This window comes from Bombus huntii, chromosome 5 (genome assembly GCF_024542735.1).
Source record: "Bombus huntii isolate Logan2020A chromosome 5, iyBomHunt1.1, whole genome shotgun sequence".
NCBI classification, from domain to species: domain Eukaryota; kingdom Metazoa; phylum Arthropoda; class Insecta; order Hymenoptera; family Apidae; genus Bombus; species Bombus huntii.
This window is the reverse complement of record NC_066242.1, coordinates 15,585,177-15,609,086: the sequence shown is the minus strand read 5'-3', so window position 1 is coordinate 15,609,086 and position 23,910 is coordinate 15,585,177. Positions and strand designations below refer to the sequence as shown.

The 23,910-nt window shown below is 36.3% G+C and overlaps 4 protein-coding genes across 11 annotated transcripts in view; 1 reads left to right on the top strand and 3 right to left on the bottom strand.

Moving 5' to 3' along the window:
• The first annotated feature begins 87 nt into the window (after window positions 1-87).
• On the top strand, window positions 88-1,313 carry LOC126866122 (protein lin-52 homolog). 6 transcript variants are annotated; one of them, XM_050619293.1, is made up of 6 exons: window positions 88-229; window positions 392-445; window positions 520-597; window positions 679-777; window positions 855-1,025; window positions 1,102-1,313. In XM_050619293.1, exons 2-5 carry the CDS (start codon window positions 406-408, stop codon window positions 986-988), a joined length of 351 nt encoding a protein of 116 aa, XP_050475250.1. In that variant the 5' UTR covers window positions 88-229; window positions 392-405; the 3' UTR covers window positions 989-1,025; window positions 1,102-1,313. The 6 variants fall into 6 exon arrangements, with proteins under 6 accessions (XP_050475250.1, XP_050475251.1, XP_050475249.1 ...); XM_050619294.1 differs by having other exon boundaries at window positions 387-445; window positions 685-777; XM_050619292.1 differs by having other exon boundaries at window positions 387-445.
• LOC126866112 (vitamin K-dependent protein C-like) lies at window positions 535-2,303 on the bottom strand. The gene is made up of 7 exons (XM_050619276.1): window positions 2,161-2,303; window positions 1,968-2,073; window positions 1,749-1,909; window positions 1,556-1,654; window positions 1,307-1,479; window positions 1,073-1,191; window positions 535-753 (listed from the first exon to the last, which is right to left on the bottom strand). The coding sequence occupies exons 1-6, from the start codon at window positions 2,300-2,302 to the stop codon at window positions 1,087-1,089; spliced, it is 786 nt and encodes a 261-aa protein (XP_050475233.1). The 5' UTR covers window position 2,303; the 3' UTR covers window positions 535-753; window positions 1,073-1,086.
• A 31-nt stretch (window positions 2,304-2,334) lies between these two features.
• On the bottom strand, window positions 2,335-5,759 carry LOC126866104 (PI-PLC X domain-containing protein 1-like). The gene is made up of 8 exons (XM_050619261.1): window positions 5,625-5,759; window positions 5,159-5,258; window positions 4,846-5,094; window positions 4,462-4,664; window positions 4,168-4,375; window positions 3,735-3,999; window positions 3,400-3,635; window positions 2,335-2,369 (listed from the first exon to the last, which is right to left on the bottom strand). Exons 2-8 carry the CDS (start codon window positions 5,253-5,255, stop codon window positions 2,335-2,337), a joined length of 1,293 nt encoding a protein of 430 aa, XP_050475218.1. The 5' UTR covers window positions 5,256-5,258; window positions 5,625-5,759.
• A 2,187-nt stretch (window positions 5,760-7,946) lies between these two features.
• LOC126866091 (insulin-like peptide receptor) overlaps window positions 7,947-23,910 on the bottom strand; it is a 43,976-nt gene continuing 28,012 nt past the window's right edge. For all 3 annotated transcript variants that reach the window (XM_050619220.1, XM_050619221.1, XM_050619222.1), the window contains exon 8: window positions 7,947-23,659. In XM_050619220.1, coding sequence (XP_050475177.1) covers window positions 20,612-23,659 — 3,048 coding nt within the window. In that variant the 3' untranslated portion in view covers window positions 7,947-20,611. The remainder of the gene's footprint in view (window positions 23,660-23,910) is intronic.

Here is a 23,910-nt window from a genome sequence, read left to right as displayed (position 1 = left end):
ATCCATGTTACACGATAAAGTTGTATTTCGCGGCACGTTAGCCTTTGAAATAATATTTTATAATGTGTATTTCCATAACTTTTACAGAAGACAGCTTCGACTAGGTGTAGAACGTGATATTGAACGTCAAGAACGCAACAAATTAAGGAAAACGCAACAAGAAACGCAATCGGTGGAGCCACTATTAAAAGCGGCAAAACAGGGTCCAATTCTTCAAGCTACATAACGTGTAAATATTGTATAATATATTGTACATGTTGTATTTATTTCATAATAATTGTAACGAAAACTGTCTAATTTTCATATTTTTCGTATTAAGTACATTTCTACGTCTTTGTAAATATTTGCTTTTTCACTTTCATTTCGGATATTAAATTTGAACGAAGGTTAGGTAACACGGATCCAATGAACATAATGACTACAGAAGATCCAACGGACCAATCAGGTATATATATTTAACATACCCTTAAATAAAGTAACAATAAATTTCTTAGATATTCACATATTTTTCATTTATAGATCTAATTTGTGTAGAAGAAAGTCTTATGAGTTTAGAGAAACTAGATAGAGCATCGCCTGACCTATGGCCTGAGCAAAGTAAGTATATTCCATACAATTTTATAGCCTACTCTGGACAAGAATTACGATATATCATATATATATTAACAATTAATGAAGTTCCAGGTGTAAATGAATTCGTAGCGCAAAATTCACCTCAAACAGAACCGTCATCTTGGGCTGCTGGTCTCACACCTGATGATATAAATCAATTACATCGTAAGTTTACATCCAGAAACACAATTTCATACAGAATATCTTTTATTATGCTGAAAATATGATGATTTTTATTTTAGAACTCGGAAATTTATCAATGGGTGGTTTAATATCTGAAGTGAAAAAGTTACACGATATGGCGTATCAATTGGGATTGGAAGAGGCGAAGGAGATGACCCGTGGAAAATATTTAAACATTTTCAAGCATAAATAACAGAATTTTGTCCAAAGAAATTATATGTAAGAAAGTGGTAATACATGTTTTATTAAAATATACAATATTAAATAAGCTACTAACCTCTTAATGTACAATCAACAATTTTCTAGAATCCATCTTGTGTATTTCTGTATATTCACGAAGACTGAGGGGAAGTTGTTGGTCATGCTGCAGTCGGAACCGTACGATAAAATGCCTAACTAAAAATGATATATATATATATATATATATATATAACTGTAGTTTTATAAATGTATTTCATTGTAAATAATCAAATGTAAAATTTCATGAAACGTTAAATATATAAAGTTTTACCAAGAAATATGTATCGCCATATTTAAATAAAAGGGGACTTCCATTGTATCCTGAACATGGCTCTTCATCCCCTATCGTGCACAATTCGACTGTTGATCCTTGGTTGTAATAATTCATGCATTCTTCAGTCGATACAATCCTCATTTTCAGCAATTGTTGCTTACAAGTGTTCACTTCGATAAAATTTCAATATTTTTAACTTCCTTACAAATACACTCTGTTTCATTGAGTTGTACGTAATCTTTTTACCTTTCTGGCTTGCCAGCTTACCCCATCCGACAAGAATAGGATTCATTCCTACATTTACATATCCATCTCTTGGTAAAAGACACACAGGTTGTGCAGTTACTAATTATTTAGTATTGAAACAAAGGTAAAAATCTTACTCACATTGATCGATATATTTTTCATATAAAAAATCGAAGAATCTTTTAATAATTACCAGTATATTGTATTGATTCTTTTAAACGTAACATCGCTATATTATTCGCAAAAGTATCAGATCGATAGTTGGGATGTTTTATCACGTACGATATATTAATTTTCTGTGTATTGCAATCAGGATCAGTATCAGTATTAAACTCACCAACAAGCACAGAATCCCTATTAAAACATCGAAAAATCTGTTCGAAGTTTTACCTTAAAAGATGAGAGTACTCACAATTGATAAATACTAGACTTTGCAAGTGCGCAACTGGCAGTAGTTAATATCGTGCGCTGATTCAAAATTACACCGTTACAAGGATACTTTATTTGCCCTGTGTTACCTATGACAAAATTGTGAAACATCAATTATCTATTATTGATTAATAAATGTACCGTTTGTATAAATAAATATCTCATTTCTGGCTTACTTTTAAATCCAATTCTTGCAACAAAAGGGTACATTCCTATAGAGTTAACATCACCATGAACGAAGCTCCTGCCACATTCTGGAATTAGATTCGATCTCGTAAAAGATGTACCATCCTTTTGGGTAAAAAATGAGTTCACCATATTGCTATCCACGTCGCAGCACACTTTTGGTTTTATGTTCTCGTAACCACAAATCGCTTGTCGAAATCTACGTTAATTTTTAAAATAAAAGCTTAAATCATGTCTCTTATCGATTTCGTTTATATTCCAATTTCTTATAAAGCAGCATTACACCGATTTACCTATGAATCGGCAGTAGATTGTGATTCATTAAATTCAGAATAGCGGGACAATGCTCGACAAATGTACACTTTTTATCGTTCGGACAATTAATCAAATTAATCGAATACGTTTCGCTGAAAACGTGTTGTGTCTGATCGGTGACGCTTAATGTACAGATAGAATAAAGAAGAACAATAAAAACTGACGAAAGGAACATCTTTTCTTTGATCAACCGGCGCCGTTTGAAACATATTTCAGACTGTCTTGTTTGGCAGATCCTATTTCGTAACATGCAATGCGACACAGATTTTATTACGTTCAAAGTATTATTCGTTCTTCCGGCGGAAGTCTCATTGTCATGCAGAAAACGGTGCACAAATGCTTGTGCAGAAAGTTTCTAAAGCGATGCTGTTAAACACACACACGCACACGCCTACACACACCACCATTTTTAACATTATATAACTCGGAAAATACGATTTCTATTATTCTATCTGATAGATAAAATATTCTATCTGAAAACCTTATTCGAAAGTATATTTTATTACTCGGATAACATTTACAAATATGTTTATATCCTGGATGAGTATTGCTTAATTGGAATGAATTTAATATGTTCGCTACCAGCACGTACACGTGCGACGCTTAAAATTAATTTACATTTAATTACAAGTTGCCAGATAAATGAAATTCGTATAACCGACGTGCCTGATTAAAACAAAAATAAATCTCAGAGTTATTATTTATAAGAAAAATATTATTAAATATTGTAGAAAAATGCGGGAAATAAAATACGATCGGTGATGGACATTTTGTACTCCAATCCGCTATGATAGCGAACGTATTAAAGAAAAATTTTCTGCATGATCCTGCATAGTACGTTCCAAACAGTAACGTATTGTACGAGCTAGGATTAACGATGAATTAGACTTATACAAAGAATGGCTAATACCTACAATGTAAATGACGATTTTCATTAGACTCAATGGCAATTTCGACAATATCTGTGCTTCTTAAAAAATCCACTGCTACGATATTGGCCGAGTATTGCCAAACGGTGCTATACCAATTAGTTACATTTAAATTAACTTTGTGCGCCATATCTCGTAGACTTGTCAATCCATTGAAAAGAATATACGTAAGATCCGCGGTCATCTCTGCCATAGCCGATCGAGGTCTTGTTGCGCTATTCCTGCAACCAAATTGTTACCAAGTTTATTTTCTGTCAATATCGTTTGTAACATGTAAAATAGATCCATCGCATTTTAGTTTTATTTTCTAAGTAGTTTACCTATCACTGGTCTCAATTTTATCCAAATATCGGAACAATTGCTCGGTGCTTTGAACGTTTCCCCACTGGTGCAACACATAAGGCCACATGCTAGAGTGACTGTTCACGATTCTCATGTTTTCATAACCGATTATCAATCGTTTTCCAGAAGACCAGATCTCGTTCAACGTGGTGCCCCATCCATAATTATTGGGCAAATAATAATCCCGAAATTCATCTTCCAGATACGTGGCCAATGCGTGGTGATCTGATATGTTATTGAAACCTGTGAATTTACCAGAAACAGGCGATTAGAATGAAAAATAAAATTATTCTTTGTCACGATGGATCGATGATTTAAAGTACTATAAATGGGAAATTCATGGACAGTTAAATGCAACTAGACCAAATAAGATTATCGTTTATAAAAATAGATTAAAATTAAACGCATTACCAACAGGAAATTCACGGATATCTATTATCACGATTTCTTCGGTATTGTCGAGGAACTTTTTCACTTGGTCTATGACAGTTTTTAACGAGACTGATCGATAAAATGGTCCATGATTGGTCCACCAAATCTCGTTGGTCTCGTGATAACGTCCCACTCTGATGTCTAAGTACCGTACACCGTGTATTAATTGCCCGAGGATATCTAAATCCTACGAATTTGTTAATTTATTCTGCTGACAATCACGTCGAAGATATTGCAAATTTCAATTCTCTATCTGCCGTATTACATTTATACCTGAGTCACAGCAAAGTCTGAAACGATGCTTGCTCTGTCGTCGTTCTCATTGTACGACGCGGAATCGTGAGTTCCAGGCAGAAATATCTGTTTCATTTTTAAAGGGCCCAGAATATCTTTCCTTTCTTTCATCCATGTCGGCTGAGTTCCCAGACACTTTGTATCTTTTATTTCTTTATCTGCCCGCCATCTTATACTGTACCCTGAAAAAAAAATACCGCCAGAATTAGAGCGAGACCTTTTTCCAAGTACAAAATAATTCAGGTTAATTTATAATTATAGAAAAATATGAGAAATCAATTACAGACGAATGATAGAAATTTCTGATTAAATGGCGATCCGTTTGCGAGATTAGATTGATTAAAAAATTCTATGACCACTAACTTGTACACCTTTTCACGAAAGAAAGGTTCGAACTAGGTATGAATTCAGCTAGTACTCCGGTCTTCTCGACACCACTGAGACTATTCGGAACAACGGTGTAAATTTCACGTTGATCTCCCGAAGAGCTTTCCTCGAATAGCGAGATTTTGTCTCCGGGCTCGATATTAACGTTATTCCAGTAAATCTCTATCTCTCGAATCTTTGATCTCGAAATTATCGGCGAAACGAGTAAACCAATCCGGGATTGCCCTAAGTGGTCGGAACGGTTAAGCTTTAAAGAACAGTTTCGAAGTTATAAAAGAAATATACTTACAATTTTCCCCGGATGAATTGCAAATTCTGGCAAACGATGTCTCGTTAATTATCACCGATAAGAGAACGAATAATATTCTTGTCGTATACTGCGCCATTACCTTTTTGTAATTGCAGAAAGTTGATACTACAGTGATAGCCGTAGTTCTTTGTTTCGTTTAAAATTAATTATTGAAAATTGATCGAACATGTATAAATCTTAGGAAATATTATTGAGAAATTATTTAAAACTGTTTACTTACGACTGGATTGCAGATTTCTATGCATTTAAAGGATGCATAAAAGTGCAAAGATGCATAAAATGGACGTAATATATACAAAACTACGTTAGTATTCAGAATAGAATATATTCGTTATAATATTTAGTGAGTGAAAAATATGCTTCAGAAATATGAATTTCCACACATATCCATAATCTATTGATGATAAAAAGTGACTGTTAGTAATCTGTTTGGTGCGATACGTACCTAGAAAAATTCGATTTTAAAACTAAATTAGTAGAACGAGCGTTGCACGTGACACAAACCGTGGTCGACAGATACGAACTGATTTTTGACGAGTACGCGTCATTTAAATCTGATCAAATATTGTTGGGCCCTTTCGTTATACGAAAATTATAATTGCGACTGATTAGAAATGTAAAACTAAACATGCGGTTTTATCTAATCTAAACGCGAAACATTCATTGACTCTTTACGTAAAATGCCAAAGTTTACGACAAAACGTTAGAATCTTACTGTGCCTTTCTACGTTTCTCTCCTAGTGTAATAAAGTCTATTTAATTTAGAGATCGTTTGAGCGAATTACCATTCGGTTAACTAGGTACGCGATAATTGGAAGTAGAATAAAGAAGAAATAGGCGGACGAGCTGGAAAGGAGAGAAAAAGATGAAGAACGCGTGGTACTATGATCTTTAAACGATGCAACGTGATTTTGCAACGAATCCTTCGTTCTTTTTCAATGAATGTGTCGACTATGTCTACCGATATTTTCGATTGCATTGTCTGTATAAGAAAATTAATTAAATCTATATTGAAATAACAATGTAACTTTGTATCGTATGTTTCTTAGATATGTTATAAACTCTCTCACCTACCAGTTTAAGACCCGCTGCTTGTACAAAGACGTCAATCTTACCTTTCGTAATAATATTTTGCTCGTAGTGTTGTTTCCTAAGAGGTAATTACGTCGAGCGTAACTGCATGAGAAACGACCTTCGCTTTTAGGTCACTAAAGCGTTGTTTTAGCCCGATTCAGACGCGAGAACAATTTTAGTTGCCATTTGCTTTAGAGAATTGTTCTAAAAGGTTCTTAATATCCTGATATTAGCCTTGAAAATGTGTGAATCATAGCGTTAAATATAATTTTCTCTAGTATGGAAAACGAGAAGATACAGATATTATAATCTTTCTTTATTATTCGATCGATATTGATATTCTACAAGTTTTATTATCGAAGGAAGCCGATTGAAATGTTAAACTCGTTGTAATATTTCAATATGTATGGCTATGATGAGGATAATACCTGTGATAACACAGGTGGATTAAATAATTCGGTGGTAATATTTATCTATCGTCGTTCATTTGAGTTTTCGTGTATGACCAGTTTGTATCAACCGTCGATAAATCTGCGCAAGTCGATAATATCACGGATAAAATATTTACACTGACTAATTTTAACTGGATTCTTTATTAATCTTTGTGATGTAATTCAAGCTTTATAATTATTAAAAATAATTTAATACAATACTATATTAAATTTTTTAATAATTAAGTTGATTTTTTTTTTAATGATATGCAATTGACTTCGTTGGAAACAATTTGAACTGCCTTCGAACGATTATCGTTGCAAACGCGGTTCGCGATCGAAGCTTGTGGTGGTGTCTTCGTCGATTCCAATTTCCAATATACCTTTTAAATTTACGTTAAATATTTCAATCGTTCCATAAATTTTGCTAGTGTTCTTCCCTTGATGCATTTGTGGTTGCATCTTGCATTAAACTCTAAAAGTAACGTGATATATTTCTACGATTCTACGAGATATCAATGCTTGTCAAATCGCGGACGAAGTCTAGTCAACGATCAAGTAAAAACGAACATTTCGCGAAAAAATTTTATGATAACGAATACATTAAAAATATTTTTCTATTTATACCAATTATCGATAATTTCGAGGACAAAAGTACGTTGCATTTATACGTAATTTGGGTGTAACACAAGTTTATGACGTCAAGTACAGACTTCAAATTATTTACGATCAAGGTTATTCGTCAAATGGTAAGTGACTGTTTTGAAATTTCCGACATTTAAAGACAATAAAGTTGAGTAAATGGAAGAGTACTTATATGAAGTTATGAAATAGCGATAAGAATCTATTTGAATGAAATACATTAAGATATTTAATCGATTTTAATGGTTATCTTCCATGTTTGCTTGTCGAACATAGGCGGGAAATTTGAAGATCCTATTTGCCTGAATGCCACTTGTAACTTTACTTCTCATTAAATTTAGCCGTTAACGTATGACATGTAATGACACGATATATCCAAAGTTAAACAAATAAAGTAAAACTAATGATAGTTTTTATTTGAAATTATCCGTTTAATTATTAAATAATTACTTATTTGAAATTATATTTAAAATAAATTTGTACGACTTAAAACTGATATTTACTCTATTTGCTTTCCACTGTTAACTTTTCACTCTGTCTACTTAAATTTTGTATTTTTTAACATACAAAAAATTTCAGAAATAGGAAACATAAGGGTGGGATTGTGAATAACGCGTAAGTTCAATTTAAGGACTTTACTCATCCTCCTTTATTACAAAACTGAGAAAAAAGAAAACTTTGCGAGAGTAACAAACTTTTGGCTTATGTGACTAGTTATAATACTCAGCGGCAATACTAAAATTAGTGCAATATAAGTATGTACATTTGTGTGATTAGGTGTGGCGGGTCCGGCAAGGGGTATTAACAGGAGATATCGAAGAAATCGAACGAGTTTCACGTTGAAACTCGAAACGAAAGTACGCAAATAAGTTAGTAAAGGGCAGATTACCGATAAAATTAGAAATTTCACGATCTTGTATGTATGTGATGCATTTTAGGGAATATCATACGAAACGTTCGGATTTCTTATACATTTCTTTTTCATTTTAAAACAATTTTATATTAGATTCTCGTATCTTGACCACAAGAACAATAATAACTGTATTTCGAACACATATAGCAACAAACGATATAGTGTTTGATTTTTCTTTACCAAATTAGATTCTCAGCCGATACAACTCGTGAAAAGAAGGACTTATTTTTTAAATACACATCGAGTGTCGCAAGTAATCGTGGTGCAGTGTTCTCATTAATCGTATCATAATTATTTCAGAACAATTTTATCTTCGATGTCTCTGGTTTTTTCTTCACACCACCGCCAATTTTTCCCCCGGATAGAACCTTTTTTTCTTACACAATCGTTAAAACTCGTATCTTACACAGTGTAAAAACATGTTCTTTTTACGCGTGCGCGTGCATCATCGTTTTCGCCGTAAGAAAGTTGACAACGACGTTCGCCGACTCTTTCTTTCCGCGTCGTAAAATATTCGCGCGTTACTTCTTTCACCTCACAGGCAATCAGACTTATTTCTTTCATTCATCTCAATGCTCGCACGTTCGCTACTTTTTCTTCTTTAACAGGATAAAACGACAACTTAACTTATTTCGGATTACAGGGGTACGGTTTTTCATCGTTATCGAATATTGCTAGCCCATAATTATTATTATTATTATTATTCGTTATTTCTTTCCTACAACGTTCCTCGTATCCAGTAAACTCATCGTTCAAATGATCTACGCGCGAGACAATAGTTTTGCTTGATTGATTATCGACAATGTGATTGTTACAATTTCACTCGAAGAAAAAATGTCAATTTCTAGTAAAATATGAAAGAGATTCTTATCGGTATGCACGGTTTATCATTTGAATTTTACGTCGAACATCTTTCTAAAACGTTATAAATCCCATCTTCTATTAAAACGAGAGGAAGATCGAAATATATGTAAAAGTTTGAGCGTCGCGACACGAGATATTTTTTTTTATAAATTCGGTACAATGATATTATCAAAATTAGAATAATAATTCCAATGTTATTCCCATGTATCGGAATGTGATCAGTTTCTATAATATCCATTCATCGATAATAATTAGTCGATTTGGGCGAGTTCGCAACACAGATAGCGGCGCAAAACCGTGTATAAATACTAAACTAATTCGCTATTCAATAATCTCTGTCTTGGAAGACACGGTATGGCAGGATTTTTTTGATTAGGAATAACGTTTCTTATGGAAAGGTCTGGATTTTGGTTTCTCCTCGCGTTCTCCGGCTCATCTCTTCGATATTATCCTCAGAATTTCAATGAAATCTTCACCCATTATCCGTCAGTTCTATATAACTTTTCCTCTATCGATCGTTCGATTCTATTTTATTTTTTTCATTTGAGAAAATTGCAACACAGTTAGGCGATATCTCATGTCGTAAATATACATTTCCAACAATTCTGACGGATAATGGGTTACGCTGGAATCGCGAAACCTTTCGAAAAACCGAGGGGGAACGTTTGGGAGGATTCACCCATACGGGATAAATAATAAATTATGATTATCTATTAATTAAGGATCAAGCGCCCTCGGGGAAAGCTTTTATCGTTCACGAATAATATTCAAATGTCATTCGACAAATTTCTGACTCAATTTCGTATAACGTGATTTTTTAAATAAATAAAATTCATTAAAACAATTTCTTTTAAATTAGATTAAAAAAAAAAAAAAAAAAAAAGATCGGAAACATTAGACTTATCGATTTAGTTACATTTCTCACTGTGTTCTATACAATGTGAAAATGTACGAAGCACAAAGTTACCAATGATTTAAAATCTTCCGAATGGATTTCATGAACAATATATTTATTTATATATATGAATATTCTTTTTTTTAAATGCAGTTTAACACGGGCGATCTAGTCAATGTCTCGGATGACTATTGACGACAAATTGGCGGCTGACGTTGTGGCGGATATGTGACAATTCTTACGAATTAACGAAAGTGCTACGAAGTTGAAAACGGGTTGTTCAATTCGTGAGATTCTTCTGCCTGAACACGGCACACGCCTCGACGCGCACTTTCAAACCAAAAGAAAAACAAATTCCTCTTTTTCGCAGAAGACAGAAACATCCCTTGCATTCCATACGAAACTATTTTTGCAACCATCGTTGCTTTCTATTGCTTCGAGAAATGTGTGAACGAAAAATCACGCGCGATAAAATCGCAAGTAGCATGCTGCATCATAGCGATATTTTACTTTTCACGATGTCGCTCTTATTCCCTATTTAACGAGTAATAAACTCGATGATCCACTGAGCGAGCAAAATAATTCGTTGCTAGAGGAATAGCTTCTTAACTTCTATGTTTAACGATCATAAATAAAAAAGAAAACGAATATCGAATAATTAATTAGAAAAAAAAAAACGAACACCTGTGCTCCGATTGTACACGATCCTTAAAAGGAAGAAAAGAAGAAAAAGACGAAGAAAAGGAAATTATGTATATAGGTATTCGTTAGATCGTTATATCTATAACGTTTTATAGTTTTTATCGTTATACGATATAGTATAGTTCGGTGAATCGTTATACGCGTATACATGCTGCTTATTATCGATATTATATACTTAAGGTAACAAGGTCTGTATAAAATATAGGACTATGCACCTCGAGTTCTTTTTTCCCCTTTTTCTTTTCTGTATATCGAGAAAATTGAAGTTTCCTGTCGCTTTTGGTTACGTGTGGTAGATGAGTAGAAGAATCTTAAATATCCGAGCAGTCTGCATAAAAATACGCCGGAAATCGATCGGAAATTAACGTTAACATTTTCCTTCGATCGATTATTTCCATAAGGATAATTGAGGGATTCGATGACGGAAAAACGTGAATTTTATCAAAAAGAAATATAAACTAATGAAAAAAAGAAGTTTCAAATCGGTCTAATCAAATTGTTTATATTCAAACTATTATACGATATTTATCGGTGTAAATTTTCTTATTTATTTGTAACGTATTGGTGTTTAAACGTTTACGAAAAACGGTACATAGATAGTATAGTTTCCATAGTACCGTACATAATACTTTTCTTTTCACAGCCTCTCAATTATCCTTTTCTCTTTCTGATTTCCGAGTTCAAGCTGTATTATAATAAGTTTAGTCTTGCAGGCTATTCGCGATCCAGGAATCTTGGATTTCGAATCTTATCTCGTTAAACTTCTCTAAGTTAATTTTTACGTTGTACCTTTTTTTATTGCTCCTAGTACCTTGAGACGATAGAAATTATTTTCTATGGTTTCTTGCTTGTATATTTATATAGTTTGATCGTGCTTAGGCAGTATTCGTTTTACGTAATTTTTTTTATTAGGAATCTATTTATACGAAGATGTTTGAAAAAGAACCTAACGAAACCTGAAGAAGGCGTTGGAACGAATCTTAAAAAAAAAATTACTTTTACGGTTAAACATAAATCGAACGTCGATCGATTGAACAATCTTGGTGATTTTACGCGTCAAACAAAACCATACGTACAATCGTTTATCTTACATTTAACATTTCAACGGATATCAAGAAAATGAGAAATTGATCAAAGCTTTTGGATTCGATCCAAACTCGCGATAGTAATAACTAACGATTATGCTCGCTCTTAATCTCGAAGAAACCAAAGAACGTTCAACGATTTATAATCTATAGATAATGTTATTCGACACTCGGAACTGAAACATAATTTCCTCTTCCGATTCCCAGATCACGCTTTTTTTTTCAGAAGAAGTGGCGCTTCAATTTTAGAAAAAAAACACATCGAAAATGAAGACCGCCGGAACTATGTACAGGCGGTTGCAAAGGTTCTTACGATACTCGTAATTGCCGCGAATATTTCTCTATCGAAGGCCAGTCGTTCGAACGAAGGAATATTTGAGGCGCTATATACCTATACAATTTAAAAACTAAATCTTCGGTGTCAGTCCATTGAAATTCTACTAGACGCGGCGCGCATTTTTTCTTGTGCGTACATTCGCGCACCCTATACATACTATATGAACGCTTACAACTAGTACCGTAACTAGAACTATCACAAATTCCGAAGTGGCCTGTCGTTTAATCAGTTTCGTTCGATGAACAACGGCCAAGCGCCACGTTCAGAGAAAAAGGAAAACGACCCTATAAAACCAAGTAGCAAAAAGAAAAATACTGAATCAACAAGACCGTATACGTTGCTATAGAGCGTGGAAAAGAAAAATAAGGATCCAAGACGTTAATGTTATCAATGAAATTATTTCAACGAAATATTTTACTCACCGAGAAGAATAGAGCACGTCTGATCGGTATAATACTCAAAGAAGGAAATAAACGATCTGAGAATACGAGTATATGGAACAAAGAGTACGTAAGAGGAAACAACATGGTATCGTAATTATAGATTATCGTTAATATCAGAAAAGATGATAGAAAAGCAAGGAACTTTCTTTTCTCTTTGCCAAGTAATATTTCCAAGTATAATTTCTTTTCTCTAACTTCGATGCAACATTCGCGCGATCGATGAGCGAGTTAACGTTACTGTTCGTAAATATCCAATGATCGGATTTGATGGATTTATAGTACACGTATGAGTATTTTGTCAAAGTATACAATTGCCTATAAAAAAATAAACATTTCTTGCAAAGGAACAAGTCGTATCGAAGATAATTTAGCAAATTATTCATCCGAATGAATAATACGAGTGAGAAAAATCTTAGAGCTTTTCTCCTAAACACCCTGTACATTCAGGAAGCAGTGCAGTCGGTGAGATTTAAACGAAAGTCATCAGAGCAACCAGCACGACTCACGCCCGATGTTGCTTCGCCTCTTTTACGACTAATTTATCGATTTAAAGCGTCGAACGACGCCTTCTGAACCTGATTCACCGTGGGACACTTCACGGAAATTCATCCTCACGCTAATTAACCGTCTATGATTACTCAGTATAGGCAACTAAGGTGCTGCGCACACGCTTCGTAGCGTGTGTGTGTCTACGTTTCAGTGCTGCTCACTAAATTAGGATATTTGCCTGCGAAACGAATTAAGAGATTTCTTTTACTTGACTGATCGTTCGTCGACAGACTCGACAAGCTAGGCTTGTGCTCACCCTGTTCATAGTTACTAAATCTAGATCCAGAAAATCTATTTATGTACACGAGAACCGATACAGATGCGTATCGCAAACGTAATGCGCGATTGGACCACATTCTAACATTCTAACATTCTAACATTCTAACATTCTAACATTCGATAAATTAACGCGAGAAAACACGACATATTGGATTGGCAACTAAGTGATTGCGGATTTTGTCATTAGATGGTATTGACAAAACCCGCAATCGCTTAGTTGCCAATCCAATATGTACATCGAAAGTTGTATAGGTCGTGTGAAAGCGATCAGTGGCACTAGGCCGCACTGTGAACCTCTATCTATCATCTTTTTTTCTTCTTTTTTTTATTTAGTCTTATTACCTTTCGCTACTTTACTTCGCACCTGATTGTTTTTGCAGTCTATTTCAAAGAATGTGATCTAATATCTGATAGATAGAAAGTGGCGTGTGTACTAGATCGAAACGAAAAGGACTCGGATTAACCTATCGAGAGGTGCCAGACGATTTACGCTATTTAAATCTAACATTTCCTTAACGACGGAAAGAACGTGCCAAGAATTTGGCTAATGTGTTTTTCGTCGACGTTTGAAAGAATGAAATTTGAAGAAATTGAAGGAGGATTGTTAGATATAAATGGCATTATTAATTAATTAATTAATTACTCGCTCGTGTTCCAATAAAAATACCGTACGATTAATCGATAGAAGAATATCATAGAAATAATTTTCGTATCTTTGAATCGCATAGCAAACATTTGCGAAGTATTTATTATTATAATATAGTTTAATTTACCTTCGTTAAAGTCGCGTCCATGTAATTTTTATAAATCGTTCCACTGCCTAGAGTTTAATAGATCAAGATCGTAGATCCTTCGTTTAATGATTCAACAATTCAGTAATAGTGCTGTTAACGACTCATTAAGGAAGTTAGTTCTAGTTACGGCACTGATCACCTGCATCAACGAAAAACTCTTCCCCTCGCGCGTTTCCTGATGGAAACACGTGCTTCCACGTATCGGGAAATGCACGCGAAACGATTTCCTGCCTTCAGGCACTAGGCGGCAATAATAAATACTTTAATAAAATCGATCACCCACATAGAACGTAGTTCACTGCTCTTTTTTTTTTTTTCTTTTTTTTTTTTTTTAGTCTTTTATGCGTTGGCCCGGCATTCGATTTTCGATATTCCCTTTCCCTTTTAATTAATTTTTTAATTTTAGTTCATATACACCCTAAGGGTTCTATATTTTTCTCTTATTCATTTATTTACTTACTTTCCACAAACGTTGATTCGATACAAGTTTCTCTCTCTCTCTCTCTCTCTCTCTCTCTCTCTCTTCCTCTTCTAGTTATTCGAAATGTTTATTCTCTTTTATTTACACGATTTTTAAATTTCTACTTATTGCAACGTGTAAAAAATAGTCGTTTATTATTCAAACACGAGGCTCACGATAAATACACACGATTAATGCCCATTAGAATATTTTGATTTTCGAGAATATTATTATACAGTTTCCAGTCTCTCTTTCTCATTAGCATATTTTAGTGGCAAAATTTTAATTTCGTTTTTACACATTTTTTTTCTTTTTACTTCTTTAGTTTCTTCTTCGTCGCTTTTAATATCATTATACACATTGTCGATATCATGGAACACAATGAAAAAGAGAGAAAGAGAGAAAAAGACCCTTCCTGAAGAATTTAGTGGAATTAGTACGTTAACGATTAACGTTTCAAACGTAGCATCGAAAAATATGCAGTCAAATATGAGAGAAAATGGATTCGAGGATCAACAACGAGGAACAAAATATTGTTTCTACAATTTCGATCGCATTGGTCTTTTTTTTTTTTTTTTTTTATCAACGTAGACAACGTTCGACAAGCTCAGAATATTCCAATTTATTTTAGAATCTTTAAATTGAAATCTTTCTGCCTTACTAGTTCTTAAAAAAAAACGTGAAAATTCATAGTAAATAAAAGATAAAGATCCCCCGGAGATATGAAAAAACATTTTTTTTATAATATGAAAAATATTTTTCAATATCGCATGCGATCGAAACTTCAAAATCAATTTTTTCGTTACACGTCGTCGTTCGTTCAAATTTCATTTCATTCGACTAAATATTTTAGGACACCCTAGTATATACAATGCCGCGAATTTAAACATTTATCCTCTATTATTTATTGGTCTATGATTCGTCTAATTATCGAAATTTCAAGGAATATCGAGCCAACATCGTTCCTACATCGTTCTATCCGGATACGAATCGTTATGTTAACATTATTATCACTATTTGTTACACAATAATATATACAACGTGTGCGATGGTGAACATCTCAGGACTCGATTTCAAGGATTCTCTTGTACGCGTTATTTACTGAATATTGCCTTATCTGAACACCGGTATCGCTGTAATCAAATAAATTTGTTCATTAACAAACCCATCTTAATCCTGCTTCGCTCTCTAACTCATTCTTTCATCCAATTAAATTTTTCTAATTGTCGATTATAGTTGTCAGCGGTTTTAATAACATCCGATGCTTAATCTCATCAAACATTGGCGCAAGGAAGATTTAGTTTAATTTAAACAACCGAATCAATTCGCAACTAGTTAATTCAAATGTTTCCAAATTAGAACGGTTTTCAGTAAATAACAGCGTATCGATAGAACCGTATGCACATAGGTCGAGAAAATAAAGACGGAATAGTTTAGAAATGGTTGCAACAACGGGGCAAACTCATTGTGATCGGCCATTAGGGTACATAACGTGTTCGCGATGCTTCCTAACTAATCGTAAGTAAGATTGCTTGTTTCCATTCGACTGTTCTCTATTCCTTCAAGAGATTATTCACACGGTTGCACGGTTTAATCTTAAAACGAAGAAAGTTCTATGCTTTTAGAATCTCGTATATCTGTGTTGGCGAAGATATTAAACCGCGGAGATCAAATATCTCAACGATAAAACACGACTATCTCATATCGTTATTATTCTTTTAGTAACGTTTTATCCTACGTAATACCTGCCTGACTGCTAATCGTAGGGTAGTTTATGGTAAAATTAATTTACCACGCACTTTCGTTTGTCAAATATTTTCCCCGTTTAAAACCGTTTCGTCGGTTTAAAAGTCTATCTATCCTTTTTGAAGGCTACGGCGAGTGAAATTTCACTGTAGCCCGCTTTATCTTAATATCATCGTGCTGCAATACATAATACTACTGAACTAACTGCTGCGAACTATTCGTCTAACGTTGAACGATAATAATACGTTTAGTCCAGTTTGTTTGACTTGGTGAACTTTTTAGTTAAAGAAAGATGTGCTGCGGTGAACGAACGTCCGTGTATGACAACCGTTAAGGGTTAAAATAGAAAATGAAAAAGAACGAGAAGGTACATGGTATTCGCGCAGGTCAGACTTCCGACTATGTGCATCCTTATTCTCCGTTTTTCAAATCGCTATCGTTAATGTTAAAGCTAGCACGGATAAATTACGGTAAATATTTGACGAAATCGAACGACATACCGCTGAAATATTGCTAAATTAAAGGAACTTCTATGCGTGCGCTAGCAAACGATTAGAATTAGTAATAACGGGACACGAGCTACGCTCGCGAATCGAATATAAAATAAAAATAAGTTAAATATTTACATATATGTATAAACATAGAAATTATAATAATAATAATAGTAATAATAGTAATAATAACATATGATATATTTATAATATATATACTCTTTTATCTGCGTGTGAAGTTGATCCAGGTAAACGAAAGGTTGCAATGCATGATACGGTACGTACAAGGTGTTCAATTTTTATCGATTCACATAAATGTTTAAAAAATTATTCGCGCCACCGTAATACACTTTTATGATAAATATACGAGAGAATTTCAACGAATATCGTTATATAGTGAAAATATTCAAGAAATGAAAACTTACGATTTCTTTCGTTTGCTTTAAGCGTTATGCAATGCTGATAAAATCGTGATTACTCCGTGTTACCATTCTTAATCGATGCAACGATGTAAGTGTACATTAATACTGTGTGCGAGAACGTGTACGCTTTGTCAGAGATTTTGCATCGATCACCTATGTCTCGCGAGCGTCTACGACTTCTACAGAAAAGCAGAAAAGGAAATCAAATGACGTTCGAAAAAAAAAAAAAAAAAAAAAAAAAAAAAAAAAAAAAAAAAAAATACGTACGAAGTTACTACCACTTTGGCGTACTAAACAAATTTAATACTACTACAAACCATTCGAAACGATCAAACTCGACAAGAAAGAACACCCAGTACATAACCATATCATAAATTCTCTTTCACGAAATGGACTCGAATTTTAATACCTCGGGCCGACTCAATTCATGTCTCCATTCGATATAATGAAAGAGCGAGAAATCGGAAACGGAGACTGTTATCGTTCAATAACCGGAAAGAACATAATCTTTCTGGTGGACGACTTTTCGCAACGTCCGTCGATAAAAGCCTCTCTGGAACTTCTGTCTGTACCTGCGCCAATGTATTCGTGCGCCATGATACGCGTACACCTTTCTGTCCCCTTTTTCTTTCATTCCCCTTGCGAGTGTGTATGTCGATCGGTCAAAGAGTGAATATATATATATATATATATACTGCAGCCGAAAAAATACTTATCCGAACGTGTGCCTATTATGTGTACATATATATTCATATATATATATATATATATATATATATATATATATATATATATATATATATATATATATATATCATTACAATAAAATAGAGATATACTCTTTTTCTGTCTCTTAGATTTCCTTGGCATTTACCGAAGCCGCTATACACGCTTACAACGCTTAACTATTCTTTATACGTTTAATTATATTCAGTACTTATTGCAAGAAGATTGTTGGCATGCTTATTGCAAGTGTTTTCTTTTTTTTTTTCTTTCTTTTCTTTTTTACCTAGAACAACGTATACGTTGCACGATGGAAACGCGGCTTAGCGCGCATGTGCCCCCGGAAGTATAACCATTATCTTCCTCCGCGAATAAAATATGTGTACACGCGCACACGGGCACGACTCGCGTAAACTATATACGTATATCTGAACAAGGAACTCTGGTATGCATATGTGTACTATGTACGTGCGGAGGGGGATCAGTGTGTCTGTCTATGGATTCTCGAGCGCTCGACGATCGCCTAAATTACCCCCCTTCCCTTCCCTTCCCTTCCCCCTCCCCTTTATTCAATCTCTATCTCTATCTCCTCTCTCTTTCTGTCGGCTTCCGGTCGACTCTGTCCTATGAACACAGTCTGGGATCGATTCGTGGACGAAATGGGGTGGCGGTGCATCGCCGTGCAGCTGCTTCTTTGCCTCTCTTTTCGATCGTTCTTTCATGATGGAACGAATCGCAGAATGAATCGGAAGTTTCTGGAAGGGAATAGGATTTAGAAAAAGATCACAGAATGGACGTAAAACTGGATATAGGGAAATTGCTCGAGCATTTTCATCAGTTGACTTTATAGATCGAATAAAGGGAAAATGTAAGAGTTTCTTAAATTTTGGAAGCATTCTGTTGTCAGATTGCGAGTATAGAATTTAGCAAGTGATTAATCAATGTATACATCCGCCTAAATTTTATAAGATTTTAGTGAAAGTAAATTCGTTTGTTTAATAGAAGAGATCAGTAGCACGAGTTCGAATGGTACGTTGTTTCAAACTTTTGCAATTTCTTCAACGATTCTACTGTCAGAAAGAAAGTAAATCAATGGATTCGATATGTCGCGGTGATGTAATATCTAATCAAATTATTTTACCGTTTGGCTGCACCGCCAGATTTTCTTGGTGATCCAGAGATCGTTTCGCGAATAGCATTTTTAGTCCACCTTTTTTTTTTCTTTTTTTTTTCGGAAAACCTGACTGACGTCGTTCGTATAAAAATGGAAACGAACTCTGCTTAATTTTGGAACCTTAGAGTATTGCAACAGTGTGAAAAAGAGGGAGTTTTCTTTTTAATTCATGGTATTGCTAAGTCTTCCTCTCTTGATAGAACGTTGATATAGATATGTATAAGCATCCATAAATCTTGACACATCGAGTCCCACTTGGCAAATGGAGCACGACAACGCGATTCGATGAGCTTTGAACTTTCGATCGGTCGTCGCGTCGTTTTGAAACGGTCGACGAAGAAAGTACCTACGACGCGAATGTGTCTTCTTCCACTTTCTTCTTCGCAAAAACTGCGCGTGAATACAGTGAATTCATTGTTACTCAGCATTTCCAGTCGTTTATGCATCGAAGCATACAATCAAATTACTGTTATCTGTAGAAAAATGTTTTCCTTCGGAGTCTCTTGAGTCTCTGTTATTTCCGTCTATTTTTCTGGATCTAATAACTAACAGTCAGTAATGTTCCCTTTATAAAAATGTACACAATCAAAAATTTGATCTTGGACGAGCACCAAACTTGGCAAGTTTAGACAGGGCAGTTTCGAACAATGAGTTGATGAAAATGCAACGAGTATCAAACAACAAAGAATTCATTGTACCTGGGCTTACGAACTCTACGCAACTTCGTACCTAGCACATATAATTAGTCAGTTCTTTGAGCGGCAGGAGACTGCAAGTTAACAAAAAAAAAAAAAAAAAAAAAAAAAAAAAACCGCGTGTCCCTAAAACATTATCTACTAATCTAGAGAGAAAAAGTAGAAGAGAAACAGAAAGAAATATCCATGTGAAAGGACGAAACGAAATATAATCCTTTCAAGGAATGAACAAAGTTCGTAGGCTTGCATGGCCGAGGAGCTAAGAGCTTTTGGTTACGCTTTCTAAGAAGAAAAACAAAAGAAATCAAAGAAAAACATCGCGTCTGATTGGACTCTGTCTTCAAACGCTTTTGGTTAAGTTAAACATTATACATACTATTAGCGCTCGGTTAGAGCGAAGAACGTATGCACGAAAAGCTGTGAAGATATTCTTAGTCGCTCGTTGCCATTAAGGTCCTAATTGGAAATCAACGAGCACCGACAGACGAATCTTTTCAAGTGTCGTCCTGAACTTGTCAGGCTGGCAAGAGACAGAAAAAAAATCCTTGCCTATTCCCGTCTGCCGAACTCGTTGGGCCCTCGTTTACGTTTCATTGCCCTGAGTATCCTTTGTACATCGTACCTAAACGAGTTTGTGACTTGCCGGGGACTTGTCCCGGACGAATACACTTACGCCATTGAAAAATTCGCTATTATAGACTGACCGTAGAACTTCATCGATCGAGGGGTACGTCCTCCATGTTGGCTACATTACCGAAATGCTGGAAGCCATTCTTAAAAATACGTCCCCTGCTGGTGCCGGCTTTCGTCTGATCCAACAGCGTCACGTTGTCCTCGAACTCCTTTACCCACCTGGCCGTCTCGTTGCCCCAATGAAATCTGATAGGAGCTGCGTGATGATAGGGCTTCTTCATACCCGAGTTTCGGCTCTCCACACCTTCCATCGAGTGGTAGAACGATTTCTCGTAGAAATCTTGGCCAAGAAACGGCTCCAGCTCTGACACGATCTCCATGAACGTGGGACGGTCGTTTGGTCGCCACTTGAAACACTTCTCCATGATCTTCTGGATATTTTCGGGACAATTACGTGGAATATTTAGAGTCCCTTTGTGCAACACATGGCTGAGCACTTCCTCGTTAGAGAAACCTTGGTAAGGAATCTCTGCGAGAGTTAAAATCTCATAAAGAACCACACCGAACGACCAGACGTCAGAATCTGACGTAAACACACCGTCTGACAAATTCTCCGGTGCCATCCATCTGATCGGAAGAAGGCCTTTCCTACCGATTTTGTAGTAGTCCGTTTCATAAACGTCTCTGGCCATGCCAAAGTCACCGATTTTGCACACCAAGTTCTTCGACACCATGCAATTCCGCGCAGCTAAGTCTCGATGAACGTACTTCTTCGATTCCAAATAAGCCATGCCATCGGCTATCTCAGCCGCCATCCTCATAATTCTGCAGGCATCCGGCACGAGATGGGTGTCGCGAATCCGACGCAGATAGGTCTTCAGGTCTCCATTCTCCATTAGTTCCATGATAACGAACGGGGGGTTCTCGATGGATACCACGCCGATGAGCTTAATTATGTGAAAAGTCGAGAAGTTCTTCATTACCGAGGCTTCGTTCAGGAACTCGTTCTTCTCCCTCTGACTAGCCGTCTTCGAAATCGTTTTGATGGCCACTGGCGTAGTTTTGTCGTACACTCCTCTATACACCATACCAAAATTGCCCAAACCAAGTTCCTCCAAGATCTCCACGCTTTCCCTGGGTACCTCCCACTCGTCGATCACGTACTTTGTTTCTATGTAATCAGGGTTTACGCTGGCGATCAGTCTTTCCTGTTTCTTCCTCTTCTGATGATGCCTCAAAACGACGAGTAAAATGACGAATACCATAGACAGAACACCAAACGTGAACAACGCTATTAACGTGATGGGTGTGGTGTTGCTCAGACCTATGGAAAAATACACCACGTTCGAGAAGTTACCATCACCGGCCAACGACGTGGACTTCATCCGTAAACTGTATTTTCCAGGACTCAGGTTCTTGATCAAGTAACTGTTGATGGTATCTTTTCGTCCAGTTCGTGGGATGCACTCGGTGCTCTTCTTCGCGTCTTTCACGTCCAAGTTGGTGTATTCGATGGTGTATGAAACGGTGAGGGCGTTAGGATCTTTCACCAGATCCCAAAAAACCTCAACGATGGTGTTGTTAGTCACCTGCACTTTCACGTTCTTCACGTCATCCGCACGATTCCGCTTCCTCGTTCGGGTGTTCGTGTACTGAATCGATGAGCACATATTCGACTCGTTGACTTTGACGCCGCACGCGGCTATACTGATGATGTAGCGCGAGTAATGGCGCAGATTCTTGATCACGAACGAATTGTTTCGACCGCTAACGTTGTACGTGACCGCGTGCTTGTCTAACACGTTCCCCGTGGACTTGAATGCATCGAATCTGCTGGATTCTTCCGGTCGAGGGGTGGACAGATTGTTCGCCAGCTCGTAGAACTGATTGTCCACAGTGTTGTAGGAGTTGTACACGCAGTAGTCCTTCCAGCCGGGCGATATGTAGCTGATAGTCGTGTTCTCGTGGCAGAAAATCTCGAACTTCTTCGACGTGACGATATTCCTGTTCGTGCTCTTCGAGCAACACGAAACCCGATTTACCACTGGCGTCTTCACGGTTACGTCCGGCACCACTTCCTCAGATTCCAGTTCACTGTCTAGCGTATCGTTGCAGTAATCCCTGGACGAGATTAGATTCTCGTCTTCGTAGATCATGACGCTAGAGACCATGTAGTATCCTATTGGCCCATTAGGGAACAGTGGCGGTTCCCACTTGACTAGAATCTCAGTCTCGCTCAAGGCAGTGGATACTGCGTTCATCGGAGGTGATGGAATGGTGCTCTTCGTCCTGAAGAAGATGATTCTCGACTGACCCACTGGTCCCACGAACTTGGTGGTCCTGGCGTTGAACGTCTTTACGTATACCGCGTACATAGTGTAGGGCTTCAGATTGCTGATATGCTTCGAAACCGTTGTGTTCCATTTAGGAATATCTACGTCGACTATCTGCCAGGTGTTGTTCCACCCGCAAGCGTTCATCTCGTACGTGATGTTCTGATTTTCCGTCTCAATATAATTCAACAGGTAACTGAGCAACTGCTGCCCTTCCGGTGGCTTGTAACTATCCCACATCAAATCCGCGTAATCGGGTCCCAAATTTTTAACCGTGATATTTATATTCACTATATCGCAAGCCACTTTCTCGCCATTCGATTGCGGCTGTATTTCCAGGTCGGTGTAGTTCGTGATGTTCACCATTTGACTGAACTGTATGATTTTGGACAAGCAGAGCTTTGGATTGTAATGGAAGAAGAGTCGGCCATTTTCGATTCTGATTTCTTGCCCTGGTGGGAACAGGCTGGACAGATTGGGATTGTCCAAGACGGATAGGCTGGCGTTGTTAATGTCCAGTTTCTCACCCTTGATAACCTTGAGCTTTTTGAAGAAATTCAACGAGGTAATGGGGAACGAATGAGTGATCTTGACGTACTCGGTAATTTCTTCGACTCGACCGAATGCGTCGCTTAGTTCGTTCATTATGTTCGGATTTCCATTTCGAATTTGGAACTCCAGCGCGCCTTTCACTACGGTTATACCACGGAAGCTCTGGGCGTCGGAGATGTGACGGATCAGAGCGCCGTGGCCGACCTTCCGGCAGCTGTTCACGCAAGCGCGACACGTGGTCATCTGTAATTAGAACCAAGTGTTATGAATGGTATGTGTTACCAGAAATACATCGATACCATTTGTAGAAGACACTTGCTATAGGAATCTAACTGATTTCTTATTTTAATTACTATTAACTTAAGTTAACAACGATCTACGAGCTGACCGAAACTCACAAAGACCTATTGACATTTCCTTTGTAAATTAAAATCTACCTCTATTTCCGCACTGTAGCTGTTCAGAGAACGATTGACTTACAATAAATAAAAAAA

Bases quoted from the DNA above. Each gene is read 5' to 3' on its own strand.
- LOC126866122 (XM_050619290.1), top strand. From the start codon at position 406: ATGAACATAATGACTACAGAAGATCCAACGGACCAATCAG. The intron at 446-519 runs GTATATATATTT...TTTCATTTATAG, and splicing joins AGATCCAACGGACCAATCAG to ATCTAATTTGTGTAGAAGAA. The intron at 778-854 runs GTAAGTTTACAT...TTTTTATTTTAG, and splicing joins TGATATAAATCAATTACATC to AACTCGGAAATTTATCAATG.
- LOC126866112 (XM_050619276.1), bottom strand. From the start codon at position 2,302: ATGGTGAACTCATTTTTTACCCAAAAGGATGGTACATCTTTTACGAGA. The intron at 1,655-1,748 runs GTAATTATTAAA...CTAAATAATTAG, and splicing joins AGAATCAATACAATATACTG to TAACTGCACAACCTGTGTGT. The intron at 1,480-1,555 runs GTAAAAAGATTA...ATTTTATCGAAG, and splicing joins TAAGCTGGCAAGCCAGAAAG to TGAACACTTGTAAGCAACAA.
- LOC126866104 (XM_050619261.1), bottom strand. From the start codon at position 5,255: ATGGCGCAGTATACGACAAGAATATTATTCGTTCTCTTATCGGTGATA. The intron at 4,665-4,845 runs GTTAGTGGTCAT...TTTTTTTTTCAG, and splicing joins TTTCGTGAAAAGGTGTACAA to GGTACAGTATAAGATGGCGG. The intron at 4,000-4,167 runs GTAATGCGTTTA...GTAAATTCACAG, and splicing joins TATCCGTGAATTTCCTGTTG to GTTTCAATAACATATCAGAT.